Source organism: Anguilla rostrata, chromosome 4 (genome assembly GCF_018555375.3).
Source record: "Anguilla rostrata isolate EN2019 chromosome 4, ASM1855537v3, whole genome shotgun sequence".
NCBI lineage: Eukaryota > Metazoa > Chordata > Actinopteri > Anguilliformes > Anguillidae > Anguilla > Anguilla rostrata.
In genome coordinates this window covers 16,980,341-16,996,529 of record NC_057936.1, presented here as the reverse complement: position 1 = coordinate 16,996,529, position 16,189 = coordinate 16,980,341, and the positions used below count along the sequence as shown (strand labels likewise).

Sequence of the window (16,189 nt, the reverse complement as noted above, 5' to 3'; positions counted from 1 at the left end):
TTAGTCGTATTCCACTCTTTCGCTCCATTTACGTTCCTCGAAGCAATTGAATTCAAAAGCTGCTTTTGCCAAGGTTATGACTAAATAAAGCTTCATCAATATGCATCAGTTTCTCGACCAAACAAATACACAGTATCTGGTTAATATATTTAGTCCATGGTTAAGGCCAGTGGACTCTCCCAACTCGACGTGTGACTCTCATGCATATACAGTGCAGCACTAATGGGTATAAACACACCCTATGCACGTACCAGCACAGCATTATGGACGGGACAGGGCCGCCATAAATCATACACTCCACATTAATGCGGGTGCTCTTCTCTTGCATATGCAGACCTGTCTGAGAAACCACAAGCATGCGTCACGTACGTAATGCACAAACCACGTCCCAGCCCGTAACCAGCCAGATAACGTGGATGAGAGCCAGTGATTTATTGCTTGACTCTCCCTCGCCCCAGTCCTCAGGGACTATTTGGAAATGGCAGAGCCCTTGGCCTTCTAATTGCCTCTTCCTCCGCACTTGTTCCCCTGGCCAAGCCAATCTCTGCTCTGGTTCTGGTTTTCAATTGATTTCCAAGCAATCCAGAGGAACGTGTTGATTTTCCTCATCTCCGCTAGCACATTCTTGGCAAAACAGATGAAGTCAGTGGTGAATTAAAAGACTATTATCACCGTACTGTCTGCCACACTTGGAACGGGACACTCTGTCCTTTCTTATACCACTGCTTACAAATACAGCATTTTCATTTTCAGACATTACAACACATATTCTGACCATTTTCTGAAAAGCAAAACCTTCCCTGGGCAATGCTAGTGTCAATAATGTGCCACCTTGCAGTGCTGCCTGCCATAGACAGAAATTGCACAGGCTGGATTCAAAACAAGATTGTGGGGGGGCCACTGAAGCGCTAGAACAGTGCCATAACAGAACACGTCATCCACGAGACCCCCCAACCTACGTTTTTAACAGAATGTAACATTAACCAATCACATACAACCTTGCCCAACATTTTTGTTGTTCACATTTTTTGTATTTACTGCCATAGTAAGTGTTACAGAGAAAAGGGAGACCTGTCTGAGCTGGAATATTGAGCTTACTGCTAGCACAGCACCAAGCACACAAAGTACTCCCCAAGCCTCGTGTTACAGTCAATAATGTCCCGCTCGGGATAGATGGCTGGGGAGGAGGGGAGCGCCAACGTGGCGGCCGCGGCATCGTCCGTCCTCAGTCTCGTTCCCCATCCGCGTGAGGAACGGATCCACTCTGAAACACTGCGAGGGTCGTGAATAAAGCATGAGCACCAACACACAACAAACGGGGGCTGCTAACATCTGAGGCAATCTCCCCCCGCTGTACGCCAGATACACGGGTAGCGATTTCCCAAACATTTATTCAGCCTGTCGGGAGCCTTATCTCCGGCTTCATCCGATTCTGAGGCAGTGCCTCTCCTGGCTAAGCCCTCGACCGGAGCTAAGGCACTTATTTCTCTGAGATAAACATGTTTATTTGCATTCATCAGGGAGGGGGGAGAGGGGAGGACCTTCACGAACCAACATCATGTTCTATTAAAAAATCTCAAATTATTAAAAGATGAAAAATGGCTTTCAAGTTCTTGTCATCAAAAGCCTTTTCAGTTTATACCGACCTCTGAAGTGTTGCATCGCTTTGTAGTACCAACACGCCTTTGAGTGTTTATTGACTAATGCCGCTTTTATAGGTTGTCATAATGTAACCTGTTGTGCTGGGAGACCTTCTTACACTTTCATTAATGATTTATTTAGACTCAGCAATATGCAGATATACATATGATAACACTAATAAAAAAGCATATGCATATGCAAAAATAAACACATAAAGGGTAGGGTGGGTGGGTGAACAGAAATGATTAAACATGTACTGACATTTATTTTTAAAGCAATGATATTGCTTCACAAATACACTCACATGCTATATCTTCACATATTTTTGCCATAATGCCATTAAATAGTCATATTTTTTTGTCAGATTTAATAAATGACATGTACACAAATAAAATTGTGTTTCACATGATCAAAAGACATGTTTTAACAAAGCCCTATAGGAAGAAGTGGCCATACACACCGCCCCACACACACACACACACACACACACATATATACACGCATGCACGCACGCACACACGCACACACATATACACACAGTTCAGCAGTATTATTTTCTGGGACCCAACACCCACCCTCCTCAGTTAATAGACTGAGGTCTGAGGAAAGCCAGCATACATGCAACAATCATCATGTCCCCCTACATCTGTGTGAGATATTAAAGCATTGATTTCCCCTCCCACTCACAGCCTTTTTCGCACCAGGGAGTCTATCACAACTCCCAGAGCCACGCTCTTTTCCCCTATCAATGCCTTGACCTTCAGTGGAACTCTATTAGTCCCAGCACTGGTTCAAATACTCAATCTAATCTTCCTAACCCCTGAAACAACATAATGACATTCATTTTCATAGTAATTAGCAAACACTTCGTCTACACAAAATGAACTCCAATCCAATTCATGAATTGGAAAATGGCCATCATGTTCAATGATGATTTTTCAGTTCATTAACTGAATTCCAGTTCATTTTGTGAATTGGATTTAAAATGGAGTGGATCCCAACCTTGAAAGAAATATGCACGGCTTTCTAAAGATGATAAACTCTATTTAAAATATCTCTGTGTATGTTTGCGAGAGAAGGAGGCAGAAAGAGAGAAAGTAAGCCCACTCATCCATCAAAGGTTATCCTCTGCGCATCTGGTGTTGAGTCAGCACGCTAACGCCAGCTCGCCCACACGGAGCTGAGCGCCTCAGGGCACCGGGTCACGTCTGAGGAGGGCTGGGGGCGTGCGAGAGCTGTCCCTGCCATGCTTACGGTCTCACTCGCTGCTCAAACTGAGCACCAAGAGGCGTGAGCATCCGCGTGAGTTTGCGCCTAAATAGTGACCGTACGCCAGAGAAGCTACTGGGCACAGCACATACTGGAGGGCTTTCTTCTGGTTTCAGAGTAATTCCCCCACTACTGCTCAAGTATAATCAGTGATATTTGTACTCGGAACATGATGTTAAAAGCAATCAGTACTTTTCCATGCATGAACTGTAACACAACACAACTGATAATACAGCAGAAGACATTATACATCCGAAAACGGTGTTGCGGTAACATCAAATGAGTGCCACACTAGTGTGAATGTCTCCATGCCATGGTGTGCATGAGAGAACAAATAGGAACACGGTTGCACCCCAATGCATGATATGACAGCAAAGCATGCTGTGAGCCTGAATGTTGGACAGGCCAAGTGGCACACAAGGCAATGTTAGAGAATGCAGTGCGATAACACGCACCGGTGGAGCGGCAAACGCAAGGGACCACGCAGCTAAACGAGAAGGAGAGCGGCCCATTTGTGTCTGGCGGCCCCGCCTCGCTCGGTTCCCCGACAAAAATTCAAGTGTAATTGCCTTTTAGACCAAAACGGCGCCTTTGTTTTATTCTAGCAAGAAAGAAAAGGCCACCGTAGCGAGGGACTGGCTTATCAGCCTTTACAGGCTGTGGGGACGGGGGGTTGGGGGGGGGGCGGGGGGGTCTTTGCTGTGCCAAACATTGCCATATACCGCAGTCACACAAACGACCAAGCCCAATGAAATGCTTGAAAGTCCGCAGCCCCTCTGGCTGGCTGTTTGTATTTCCCTTTATGTGGTGTGATACAGGCTTCATTTCTCAATCACACTGTAGGTTTACATGCTAATTAAACATCCTGGGCACAGTGAAGGACACCTCTCCATTAGACCGCTTCTTTTCAAGTGAGAGGCTGATTTTCAATGAGAAACTCACGACAGATGATTGTATATTTGTTTCACACTGTTCGTCAGTTTGTGTTAACACTTTCATTTTTTTTTTTACCATCACTCACATTTTAATTGCATCCTTCAGGTCCACAGTGCACTACTGTGGAATCCTCCTGTTATTTACAGTTGCACCTAATTCCTCGCAGGCCTCTCTCACTGTTTCATATCGCAGTTGCACGGTGGTGACCCCACTGTCAAGGGCGCTATACGAAAACAGACCTGTTTGATTAATTGATTGCTGATTGAGGGGGCGGGAATGAGAGTGGGTGTTCGTTTACATTCATCATCCTGCGGGCCGAGGTGCGAGGGAGTGGGGGAGGGTGGAAAACAGAGAAAGACGGGGAAAGGAGAAGAGAGAGGGGATGATAAGGAGTGGAGGAGCAGAAAGAATAAAGAAAAGGGTTAAAAGACAAGAACAGGAAGGGCAAAGAGGGAGGGATGAGGTAGGATGGGTTCTGACAGACCCAAAACTGACCAGTTTTCATTATTCTGCAGTGCGCTTAGGGACACGCAGTTCAAAACCATTCATAACAAAATTATATAGACTCATTGGATGAAATATAAAAGCACCATTTGCTTTAAATAATTTCACACCTGTCGAAGGCATGCATATTTGACTGAATTTCTTTTCTGAATGTGCTGTTCCCATGTTTTTCTTCCCAGAATGGAATTGGCAGGTGTGCCTCTTGAGTCATCCTTGTGCTAGCTATATATGTACAAAACGCTCTGCACATCTGAAGGTAGAGCGCTTCTGCTGGTATTTATTTCAATGTAACTGAAAGTGAACCTGAAAAATCCTTAACCACCTTCACTAAGATATTTCACCTCATATTTCTACAGTGGTATTGTAAAACCTGCCTTCATTCAAAATTAATAAATCTTATGAACACGTTTTACATACTCTTGGCCAAGAAGAATTAAATCATAATTATTATCTCTGACCTTTGCATTTGTCTAATAAAAGCAGCTGCGGATGCTTGTTTAGTTCTTGTAGAAGAAATAAGCATCTTTTGCATTTGGAAAGAATCGTCATATCATTAATGAGATCAGCAGAACAGCTAATCCACTCATAAATAATATTGTCATTTGTAATTGTGTACCAAAGCACAGAAACTGACAGCAGGCTATCTCATGCTATTCAAAATCCAAGCTATAGCAAATATTAAAATGGGATTTTGGAATGATAGAAAATATAGCAAAATTACTTTGTGATTAATGTCCTTAATAGAGTAAACCTTTATACATAACAACACATAAAATAATGATGGAGGCTAAGGATTTTCTAATAAATGCAACAAAGGAGGTTGCGTTGAATACGTAAGAAACTTGGGACATTCCTGCTGTCCTCCACACCAAAGCAAGGCCCTGTCATACTGTATCCTTTCACAAGGAAGGTCAAGTGAGAACCCAGTTCTCTATTGCAGCCATGACCTGGGGAATCAAAGTGGATAGGAATGCAAGGCATTGTATATCCAATCAGATATAGGGGTGATTAGGTTGTCAGATGTAGAGAGCCAGTTATTGTGAGAATTTGGCCAGGACACCAGTGCTAACTGCTCTTCCGAACAGTGCCATGGGATATTTAGCATCCACCGAGAGTCAGGACCTCAGTTTAACATCTCATCCAAAGGACAGCACCCTTTTCGGCACAGGGCCCCAACAATGTGCTGAAACATCAGATTTCTGTTTGGTCCAGAGGAAAGAGTGCCCCCTACAGGCCCACCAACACCTATTTCCAGCAACAACCTTGTTTTACCAGGAGGCCTCCCATCCCCAAAAACTTATTTTAGCCAGACCTGTATTATGTACTTCTCCTTTTTATGAGAACAATGGCAAATGTGTTTTCCTACAAAGCGTGCAGGCCTTCCAGATGGGCTGCTGGGCAGAGAGTGCTCTTCCTGTGGAGGAGATTACGATGGAAAAAGCCAATGCAAACACTGCCTAAGTCATCAACAGAAACAGCAAATACACATAACCGTGATGTTTTTCAGTACTGAAACAGACTCCAAAATTTAGGATGTCTCCACTGCCCAGCCGTACGCCGGTTGTGTCTGCACTTGCTCCTGCAGAGCCTGCGTCTGTGGATGCTAACTCAACAGGACACCGTTTGTGTCCTACAAGGAAGTACATCCGCATCATTAATCAGAATCTTAATGAGCTTTAATCTCCTGATGTGTTATGCCACAATCAATGCACACAGGGGCCTCTGCCTTATGATTTGACAGCACATCTTTTAATAATCCCCAGGGCAGAGTCAGACCTGACTCTGTGGAAATATTGGGTACTCACTTTACAACAGGCTTAGAGCAATTCATTTATATTTAACAAATCAATTCAATGGCCTTGCTCCTTGGCAAGGAATGAACTTCTGTAGTAACAGCTGAAAATCTCAGTCTTTTCAAATGGTATGTGCAATTTTGACAGTTTGTCACATAGCCCAATGATGACTGGATTATCAACACTGCGCAGAGAATTCTCTAGTGATTCAACCACATCAGTCTTATTCTTGTATCAGAAGTAACAGCATGCATTTTAAGCTGCTTGGCAGGGAGGTTTTTAGCCTAAGTCTTCACTGAACAAAATTAAACTTTCATACAGTAAGGCAGTGTTAGCAAGGTCACCACAATACCACACATGGTAACACTGAACATAAGATAACACGTCCATCTGACTGCTGGTGTTGCTGTCTGTATTACAGGGCATCAAAAAGACATTCTGCAGCTTAAAGTGTCGCACACCAGTTTGCGTTTGTCTCTCTTTGCAGAAAGAGGCATTGTTCTGGCGGCTGCATTAAGGAGAAACATTTCAGTTCCCATCACCATCCTGGCTAAGCTGTCAAAATGGGATCCCACAAAAACAACAAACCAGATGCCTGTTTTTTCTTTTTCTTTTCTGGAGGTGAGGGGGGCAGTGATCTACAGTTGCAAGACATGTTCACAGAGTTGCTCAGATATCCAAAGCCTGAGTCATGTAAACAGACAAATTCCACAAGCCAGAGCCGGGCGTGCCTGGATGCCAATCAAGGAAGTGTAGCCATCCCAGGGGGCCGCGGGACAGATACCACGCTTCCTGTGGAGAGGGGCTGGGGAGGGACAGGGCGGGACAGATGTGCGCTTGGAGATAAGGAGGACCCGTGGTCCCTGCACGCTGGGGTTAAGGGCTTCCTGTTTGAGGGGTGCGCGATAGTGACTCCGATTACGCAGCTTTGAACTTCGGCCCACTGCCGCGCTGCCAACTTGGCGGGCGCCATTACTGCTTACTGCGGAAGACAATGAGAAGCCATGGGCATAACCGCCACAACGTGGACATACTAGGATACACCAACCTAAACACCTGTCACGGGTTTGGTTCCACAGGATGGAGACCGTAAAAAGAACACCTCTCTCTCTCTACACACGTAACCTTTACCAATGTACCAGGAATGCTATAAGGGTATTAAAATCTGAGGCAGGAGGTTGCCAATCTGCATTAGTTCAGGCCACTGTATACAATTTGCACTTCAATTAAGTTGAAACAGGTTTCTGAGGCTACCTCCATGCAGGTAACAAAAATGCTGCTACGAGCAAAACACAATGTCACCAAAGCAAATGGTGCAGTCCTAGGGCTACAGACAGCTCACGCAGCCAGCTGCACAGCTGGCCCAGGTCTCAGACAGAGACGGGGCGAGGACAGATGGGCAAGAACCAGCTTTAACTGACACAGCAGTACCTGCAAACAGAACAGGCAAAAGACTGATATCTGTGCTAGGCCATGTGGAACCCTGTGGCCACCCAGTAAAGAAGGGCCAATTGGTTCAGGGTAGACCTCAATTATCTGAGTAAACAGATTTTTTAACAGTCAAAAATGTCCTATGTACTGTGGCCTAACTGACACTTGTCAGTGTGATGGAATCCATGATACAAACACTAAAAGCGATCACTTTCTGCACTCTGCATAACTGCAGAAGTCTCCATTGATACCAGAATCCTTCACATGTAAGTGAAGCAGTTAAAAAAAGATGGAGATGAGAATCTTATGTACTACCAAGGCTGCTCCTTACAGTCATAACATCCCCTGTGATTCCTGTATTAACAGACACCTACTGTCAGACTGTTCCTGTGTTCCTTACACAGACAGTTCACTGTAAAATAAATTTCTATCCCAAGCTGAACCAGAATCAGCTTTACTATGCTTAAAATAAAGCTTCAATCATCTTGTATAATAAAAAAACTGATCTCAGATCAGTGCTCAGAAACAAAAGATATTAAAACTAGTTGTTCCCAAAATGCGAACTGGAAGTCACTGGTTAGACATGAGAGGACTTGCAGTGGGTCACAAGATGTGATCATGAAGCACCGTACCCCAGCCATATCAAACCTCTTAGACATTCACACTAATCAAAACAGAAAATTCCCATGGATGTTCACATTAATCAAAGTAAACAGCACTGGCAAGTGTATGTGCATGTAGGCAACAGAAAATGTATTCGCTTAATTGGGTCGTGGACTCGGAAAACACAATCGGCTCCAATTCTAACACTGACACTTCCTCCAGCTCATCCTGCCCAGACCGGCGGTTGGTGTACCACTGACACTTGTGCTTCCTGTCCTAGCCGAACCTTGCAGTCTGCATGGCACAGAGCCCGAGTCCTAAAAAAGACAGCAGACTGAGGTCACAGTGCAGACAGGCTGCTCCCCCTGCCAGCAGGTTGGAAGGTCAGAGACGGAGAGCGGCAGGAGATTGGCTCCTTTTCGGGGAGGTGAACGGCAGCGGGGTCTCTGGGGGAACATGAGGCTCAGAAATGAGCAAGGAAAAAAAATCAGGGAGCCACAAAATCACCTAGGGAACAGCGGACCGCAGTTGCGATGGAAACAGCCAACCAAAATGGAACAAAAAAAATAAAAAATGGGTCCCATGTCTTAAAAGATCTCCAGGCTCTAAGAGCATCTTGTCCAGTCCACCAGTCAAAGAGAAGCCCCAGGCAGTCCTACTTCACTATCAGAACACATTCAAAGAAAGAAAAAAAAAACTGATAGCGAAAAAAAAGAACATGAACTTTCCACTGCCTTGCAGTGGAGGTGCTAAGGAAAAAAGGATTTAAAGCGTACATCCCTATACTCCTCACAATGCTCCCAGTGCTTCTAATACATCCACACAACATTAATATAACATTGCTGCGCTCCTATACCAAAACCACATTGTGCAGGATGGTTACGAAGATATGCTGAGTTTACATCAGTGCCCAAGTTTGTAGGATTTCGTTCTTTCTATATTTCTGCTTACCAGTAACTGCCTGCCCCAAAGTTTCTAATACAGATCTGAGCCCTGCGGTGCTGGAAGCAGATGGATTCACCTGCTCTCTGCAGTATCATCCTCAGAAAAAAGCTGATAAATCCCTACAAAGCTCCTGTGCGTAACCGTCCTCTTCAAAGCTCCGGCCTATCAGAGGCCATTAAAGCTATCTCCCCCGCCGATCGGGGCCCTGTCAGAGCTCTTGATCAGGGCGGGCAGTGACACCTGCACGGTGCTGTGCTTCAGCTTGATTGCATGGCAGGAGGGGAAGGGATGAGGCAGTCAGGCTTGTTTTTTGGTTCCACGGGAAAGTGGGGCACCTCCGACAATCAACAACACAATACTTCAGCTTATGAGACTGGTGAGCCTGACCCAGGCCTCTGGATTCCTTAGTATTGTCACGGCACCTTTCTAATGTATTCTTTTCAGGCTCCCAGCTCAGAGCCTTGAGTTAAATCATTTGTGCACTAGAAGATGGAACATAGGTGGAGAGCTGGTATTCCAGAGGCTAGGGCTTCTCAGTAAATCATAGAGAGAGTGAGAATTCATTTCACCTTTAAATGGGTGGAGCTTGTGTATTATTATATATTATAAAAAAATGTAACTGGTCATATTGTTTTGTGGTGGAGGTTAATGTCTTTTGAGTGGTCCACACCTGTCAATTACTAACAAGACACGGTGACTCAGCCTACAATCATTCACTTTAGCCAAATTATTACACCCCATCACTTATTCTCACAACGGGAGCTTTGCCCATCTGCAATACCAACACCTCCATTATCTATACCCAATTATCCAAGCCCTAGAGCCTATCATCATGCACAGAGTGAGAGGCAAGGAATACAGCCTGGACAGGTCGCCAATCCATTGCAGGACACATGCACCATCCACTCACCATTCACTCACACACTCATACCTATGGGCAATTTAGCATCTCCAATTAGCCCACCTGCATGTCTTTGGACTGTGGGAGGAAGCCCACACAGATTACATTACATTACATTACAGGCATTTAGCAGACGCTCTTATCCAGAGCGACTTACACAACGTTTTACATTGTATCCATTTATACAGCTGGATATATACTGAAGCAATGTAGGTTAAGTACCTTGCTCAAGGGTACAACGGCAGTGTCCTTACCCGGGAATCGAACCTCCGACCTTTCGGTTACAAGCCCAGTTCCTTACCCACTGTGCTACACTCCGTCTTATCCAGGGAGAACATGCAAACTTCACACAGAAAGGACCACCGTGCCACCTAATAACAGCTTCTTCAACAACTATACTCACTTATTTAAATATTATCAGAGAAGCCTCTCACACAACACTCCACATATTCCTATCTGCCTAATCTACCACTCTCATATCAAATCTCCAATTACTAAACTCATTTTCCATCACAACTTCAAATCTTCCCCTCTAATATCACATCTGATCATCCTAACTAATCCACTTGTTTTAAAAAAATAACTCTGAATATTTTTTCACACAAGAAATTGGAGTGGCTGACTATTATCACGTCATATGCACATACCTAATTAAGCTTTGTGCAGATTTGAATACATTTGTATAAAAAAGGTAGCAAGCATTTGCAAATTAAACCAGAAGAAAACCTGACACACATACTCTATGCCTCACAGCTACACACTGGTACTCTGGCTCCGTTGTATCAAATGCTGTATCTAGCATTCCTCTTATTCTACACTTTACCAGCTCCTTTACATCAGAAACCTCAGTGCTTTTTCAGTCTGCGTCTGTAGGCTGCGTCACCAGCACAGTCAGCTGCTTGATCACCTGAATTTACATTTGACAGCCGGTCCTCCTAATAACCTTTAGGAAAAAGGAAAAGCCCAGGAAAACTAAGGAAGATAACAACAAAACAAAGAACAGAGAGGACACGTCGAGAAAGAGAGGTCAGGGGTGTGGTGGTCCACCAGAGGAGAATGTTTCAGCCTCCTACCAGGGTTTTTTAATGGCAGACCCTAATCGCATATGCAGGTCGACTCAGGAATGCAACTCTGGGATTTTAACCTCTTCTGCGCAGTATAAACATTTTGGGAGCTCCTTGCTATGCTGTTAGTATTTCACCACATTTGTGTGTGAAATGAAAAGTGTGTGCACGTGTGTACGCATGTGTGAGTGTGCGTGTGTGCGTGTATGCGTGTGTGTTTATCTGAGTATGTCTGTGTTCGTACAGTATGTGTATGAGTGTTTATGTGAGTATGCCTGTTTTTGTACAGTATGTGTATGTCTGTGTGTGTGTGTGTTTATGTGAGTATGCCTGTGTTTGTACAGTATGTGTATGTGCGTGTGTGTGTGTGTGTGTTTATGTGAGTATGCCTGTGTTTGTACAGTATGTGTATTTATGTGAGTATGCCTGTGCTTGTACAGTATGTCTCTGTGTGTGTGTGTTCATGCGAGTATGCCTGTGTTTGTACAGTATGTCTGTGTGTGTGTTCATGTGAGTATGCCTGTGTTTGTACAGTATGTGTATGTGTGTGTGTGTGTGTTTATGTGAGTATGCCTGTGCTTGTACAGTATGTGTATGTGACTGTGTGTGTGTGTGTTTATGTGAGTATGCCTGTGTTTGTACAGTATGTGTATGTGTGTGTGTGTGTGTTTATGTGAGTATGCCTGTGTTTATACAGTATGCGTATGTGTCTGTGTGTGTGTGTGTGTTTATGTGAGTATGCCTGTGCTTTTACAGTATGTGTATGTGACTGTGTGTGGTGGGCGCAGGGCTATAACAGTAGCTTTCCGCTGAGAGGAGCGACTTACTCAGCAGTCGGTAGCGCAGGACCTGCAGGCTTCTCTTCATGGTATCATGTGGTCCAGCTCTTCCCCCACTGTGTTCATGGCTCTCTGTGAAAACCACGACAGACAAATCCCAGTGAGCACCAGGCCACCTCACAGCGGGGCAGTGTAAACTTAATGATGACGTTCTCCAAACCAGGCGGGTGACCAAATGGGCAGAGTCAGGCTTTAGAACAAAACTATTCATATGGTTCATAGAGGAACTGGAACAGGTTGCCACACACTCTTTGTTGGGTTTGGCAGAACAGGCTTTTGATGTTAGTTTAGGGAACGACATGTTACATGTTTTAGGTATGTGAGGTGGAGCTTAGCCCAAGCGAAAACAGGGTTGCGTATTTGAAGCTTACTTCCTGGCCTTGTTGAGAGATGTTGCTCACTAGAGTCAGTGCAGTTGGCTCCAGTATGGGTGTTTCAGATTTGTTAAGTTATTGTGTTATTTGGACAAGATTGTAATATTTTGTGGAAGAATCAGGAACAGTTTGTGTCACTGCCGACTAGTCACCGTATCTTACGCGCTTATTGGACAACTGAACTCCATGCCCATATAAGGGTTACCTTTTCTCCCTACTGCGCAGTCTCTGGCTCCAATTTGTACATCATGGTGGGTGGTGGTACACACAAACCGCACTCTCAGGCTTCAAAATACTTTTCACCAAGCCCATGGAGAGTCAATGGGTGATGTCACAATGACTTGGCCCATATTTTTTTTCTCCAGTCTATGGTTCAGCCTAATTTTGGTTGGTCTTTTTTATTTGGATAGTATATATCTGAAACATTAACCACAGTCTCTATTCACTGTCATAGCCTATAATGTGTGTAATTGAATCACATACTGCCACTAGGGGAAACCAAACCTTGTAATAGACTCATTGCAAGCAGCTTGTAAAGTATTTGCACTGAATTTGATCATACAAACAAGAAGCAGAAATGCAATACATCACTCACACACACAGACACAGATACACACACACACACACACACACACACACATAAACACACAGACACACACACACACATAAACACATCTATAATTTGTGTATATTTCCTAGGTGTAAAGCTCTAGGACTCTGTTCTCTCAATACACAATGGATCATGCATTAAACAGTGTGCTCTGTACTTTAATGCTAATGGCCTATTTGGCAGAGAATCCAGTGCTGATAGCCTGGCCATATACATAAATCTACAAAAAAAACCCTTGCACTGAAATCTTAAGGTCACTTACCACAGTCGGTGGAAACATATTGGCGATGAAGTGATACAAAGCAGCCAGAGGTAAATTCACTGGATGCTTATGAGGAAGGCTGATCAAACACTAATTGGCGTGGCCTTTTAGTGCAGATGAAACATGTGCTGTATGTGGAAGACAATTTCCCTGCGAGCTAAATCTAGAGATATCAAGGAATTGCTCTGATAAAATCATACCTAAAGGGCTTCCTGATATGTAAATTCCTCACCAGGCTACAGAAACTTGGCTCAGCACCATGAAGATGATCAGAGGAGATCTACCGCATCGCTCTGCTGGCATGTTGGATCCATGTTGGAAGTCGTGACTGAGCAGTCTGCTTGCTCACACACATTAACAAGCTTGTTCAGCTGAGACACGGCAGGATGGGAGAGAGGAAGTCTAGTTTCATCCTAACCTGGAAGTATAGGAGTCATTTGTTCAGCAGCAAGCACTAGATAGACTGAACTTGTACCACAGGGACTTCCAAGCTGAATATCCATCACTGTGCAGAAACTGCCAGGTAGTTTGACTATGGGGAGAACGATGAAGCTAATGCATTAGGTCACAGACCCAATTTCTTTTCAAATATGGCAAGAACCCCTCTGTTATTATGTGATTGCTTTGCCATTGCACCCTTGGGAAATGCGCTTTCGCTGAACGGTTACAGTGGCAATCTCAGCTGCATAAATGAACTGCAGTGTGTGATTCTGAAATTGATTGTAGGCCTCCATGATTTGAAGAGTGTCTATTTCATGAACAATGCAGGGGGAACCCCAATTTCCACATGATTACTTCAGACAAAGTGCCCAAAACCAGGCTTTGTTTTTGAAGCTAGAGCCAGTGTAGTTGGCTCCAGTACAGATGTTTCAGTCACCCATTTCAATGTAAGTCAATGGTAACAATACGGTCAAAATAGAAAGTCAATAATTTTTTCCCACAAGAAAATGTTTTATTCACCTAATGTCTCCCCTTGTGCGAATTTATGTTATTGTGCTGTTTGGATAAGATTGTAATATTTTGTGGATGAATCAGGGACCGTCTGTGTCACTGCCAAGTCACTGTATCTCACATGCTCAACGAACGACCTGGACTAGGCTGGATTCATGCCCATATACAGTAAGGGTCCCGCTTTTCCCTACTGCACAGCCTCTGGCTTCAATTTGTACAACATGGCAGCACCCACAAACCGCACTTCCTGGGTTTCAAAATGCTTTTCACCAAGCTCATGGAGACTCAATGGATGACGTGACAGTGCCTTAGGCCGTATAACACTCTATGACCTGGGACTTGCAACTGCTATCACTATAACACAGGCAGTGTCTGTAGTTTCTTTCACCTCTTACACATGACACTGGCATCATCCAAGCCATCTATCGACAGGAACAAAGAAGGCTAGGACTTCTCCCATATACAGTATTTTAAAAAGAAAATAGAATAGGGGATAGAGGGAGGTGTCAATCAATGTGTATGAGACGTGTCCAAATAGGTAAAGGTAATTCTAAAATATGCATTCCAATCTGAAGGCAACTATTTTCCTGGATGATGCTGCTGATGCTGATGCACATAGTTAGGATATTTAGTGATATCATAGTGAATCTTTCACTGAAACTCAGTTTAGACTTATATCCATTTCTTTTCAACCGGGAACGCTGGCCGGCACATAATGACCAAACTCAGCAAACAGGGCAGGTACCTGGACCTCTGCCTCGCTTTGCAATGAACCTGCTAGTGAGGACTACAGGGCAGTATCTCCCCCAGAACTGGTATCACACACTTCCACTAATGAGCACGGAGATCGACTGCGAACGTGGCAGACCCACACGTCCGTACTTTCACACACTGTCCGGCTGGCGCTCACGCCACCCTGTGCCCTGCTCTTAAAGAAGGCTAACGAGAACACGCAGCCTTCCGTGAGCTTTCACAGCGTCAGGGCAAGGCTCCAAGTGGAAAAGGATAACAAGTTCAGTGTTAAAAAGGCCGTGTCCAATTATGAACAAACATCATGGGATGAACCTGTCCCCTGGAAACGCGCCGCTGTGCTGGAATCACTGCAAACTGCTGCTGCACCTGTCACTGTGCTCCCACTGACACACAGAGGAATACATGCACAGAAATATACAAATATAACCAGGTGATAAATACTGAAAAATATCTGTGTGTGTATGTGTGTGTGCACATGTATGTTTGTCTGACATGTGTGCTTGGACTGACTGTTAGCACACACATGTCAGAAAATTGCACATAAACATTGAACTTGTCGAAACACATTGCTTGCTAATAAAACTCCAACAGTACAATACCTATATAATGTACCTATTAATGTGTCCTATTACCTCAATGCCACTGACAGAAATACATGCACATAGAAGAATACATATTTGTCAACAGCTAAATCAGTGTAATTATCAGGAGCTATGAATGCAGTTAGCAAAGAAATGCCTCTCCTGTGTTTGAGGAGGTTTTTAAGTTGTCATTAAAGTGAGATAATGTCAGGCGAATAAGCGTTTGATTACCAGAACTTCAACCTAAAGAGCATCACGGAAATGATAAATTTGCCATGCACTGCTATTTATACCCAGCGAAACTCCAGTTTTCTGCTTGAGAAAAACAAACTGCTGCACGGCTACTGACATGCTGAGACCATAACGGTTGCTGTGGCAACCCTAATAGCACATTAGACTCAAACCTCGCAAGGAGTTTATCTCTAAAAAAGCTTGAAATAGAGAAAAAGAAAGAGGTTCTCACCATTGTAGCTCCTATCAGACTCCTGTCAGATACAGTCCCCCTTTTCCCGATGCAGACTGATTCTATTCTCGTCAATGTTGACAGTCGCTGGTCCCCAAATACCTCCGCTCCGACTTCAGACGGCAGCACTAAATGGTCTGCCTAGGGGGCAGCCTGTTTAAGCAAATCCAAGGTCAGCTGTGACGTTGCAATGAAATAAACCTGTCATTCGCTCTCCCACTGGGTGAAGGCTGGTTTCCATGCTTTTCAATTTGTACTGTTGTCCTGTT

The 16,189-nt window shown here is 44.2% G+C and overlaps 1 protein-coding gene across 6 annotated transcripts in view; it reads right to left on the bottom strand.

Moving 5' to 3' along the window:
• The window catches only part of tmem108 (transmembrane protein 108), a 53,372-nt gene that overhangs the window by 9,462 nt on the left and 27,721 nt on the right, over positions 1 to 16,189 (bottom strand). For 5 of the 6 annotated variants that reach the window (XM_064330987.1, XM_064330984.1, XM_064330985.1 and 2 more), the window contains one exon: positions 11,915 to 11,998. In XM_064330987.1, the coding sequence (XP_064187057.1) occupies positions 11,915 to 11,954 (40 nt within the window). In that variant the 5' untranslated portion in view covers positions 11,955 to 11,998. Of the gene's footprint in view, positions 1 to 11,914; positions 11,999 to 15,920; positions 16,074 to 16,189 lie in introns of all 6 variants that reach the window. The other variant, XM_064330983.1, reaches the window with a different exon arrangement.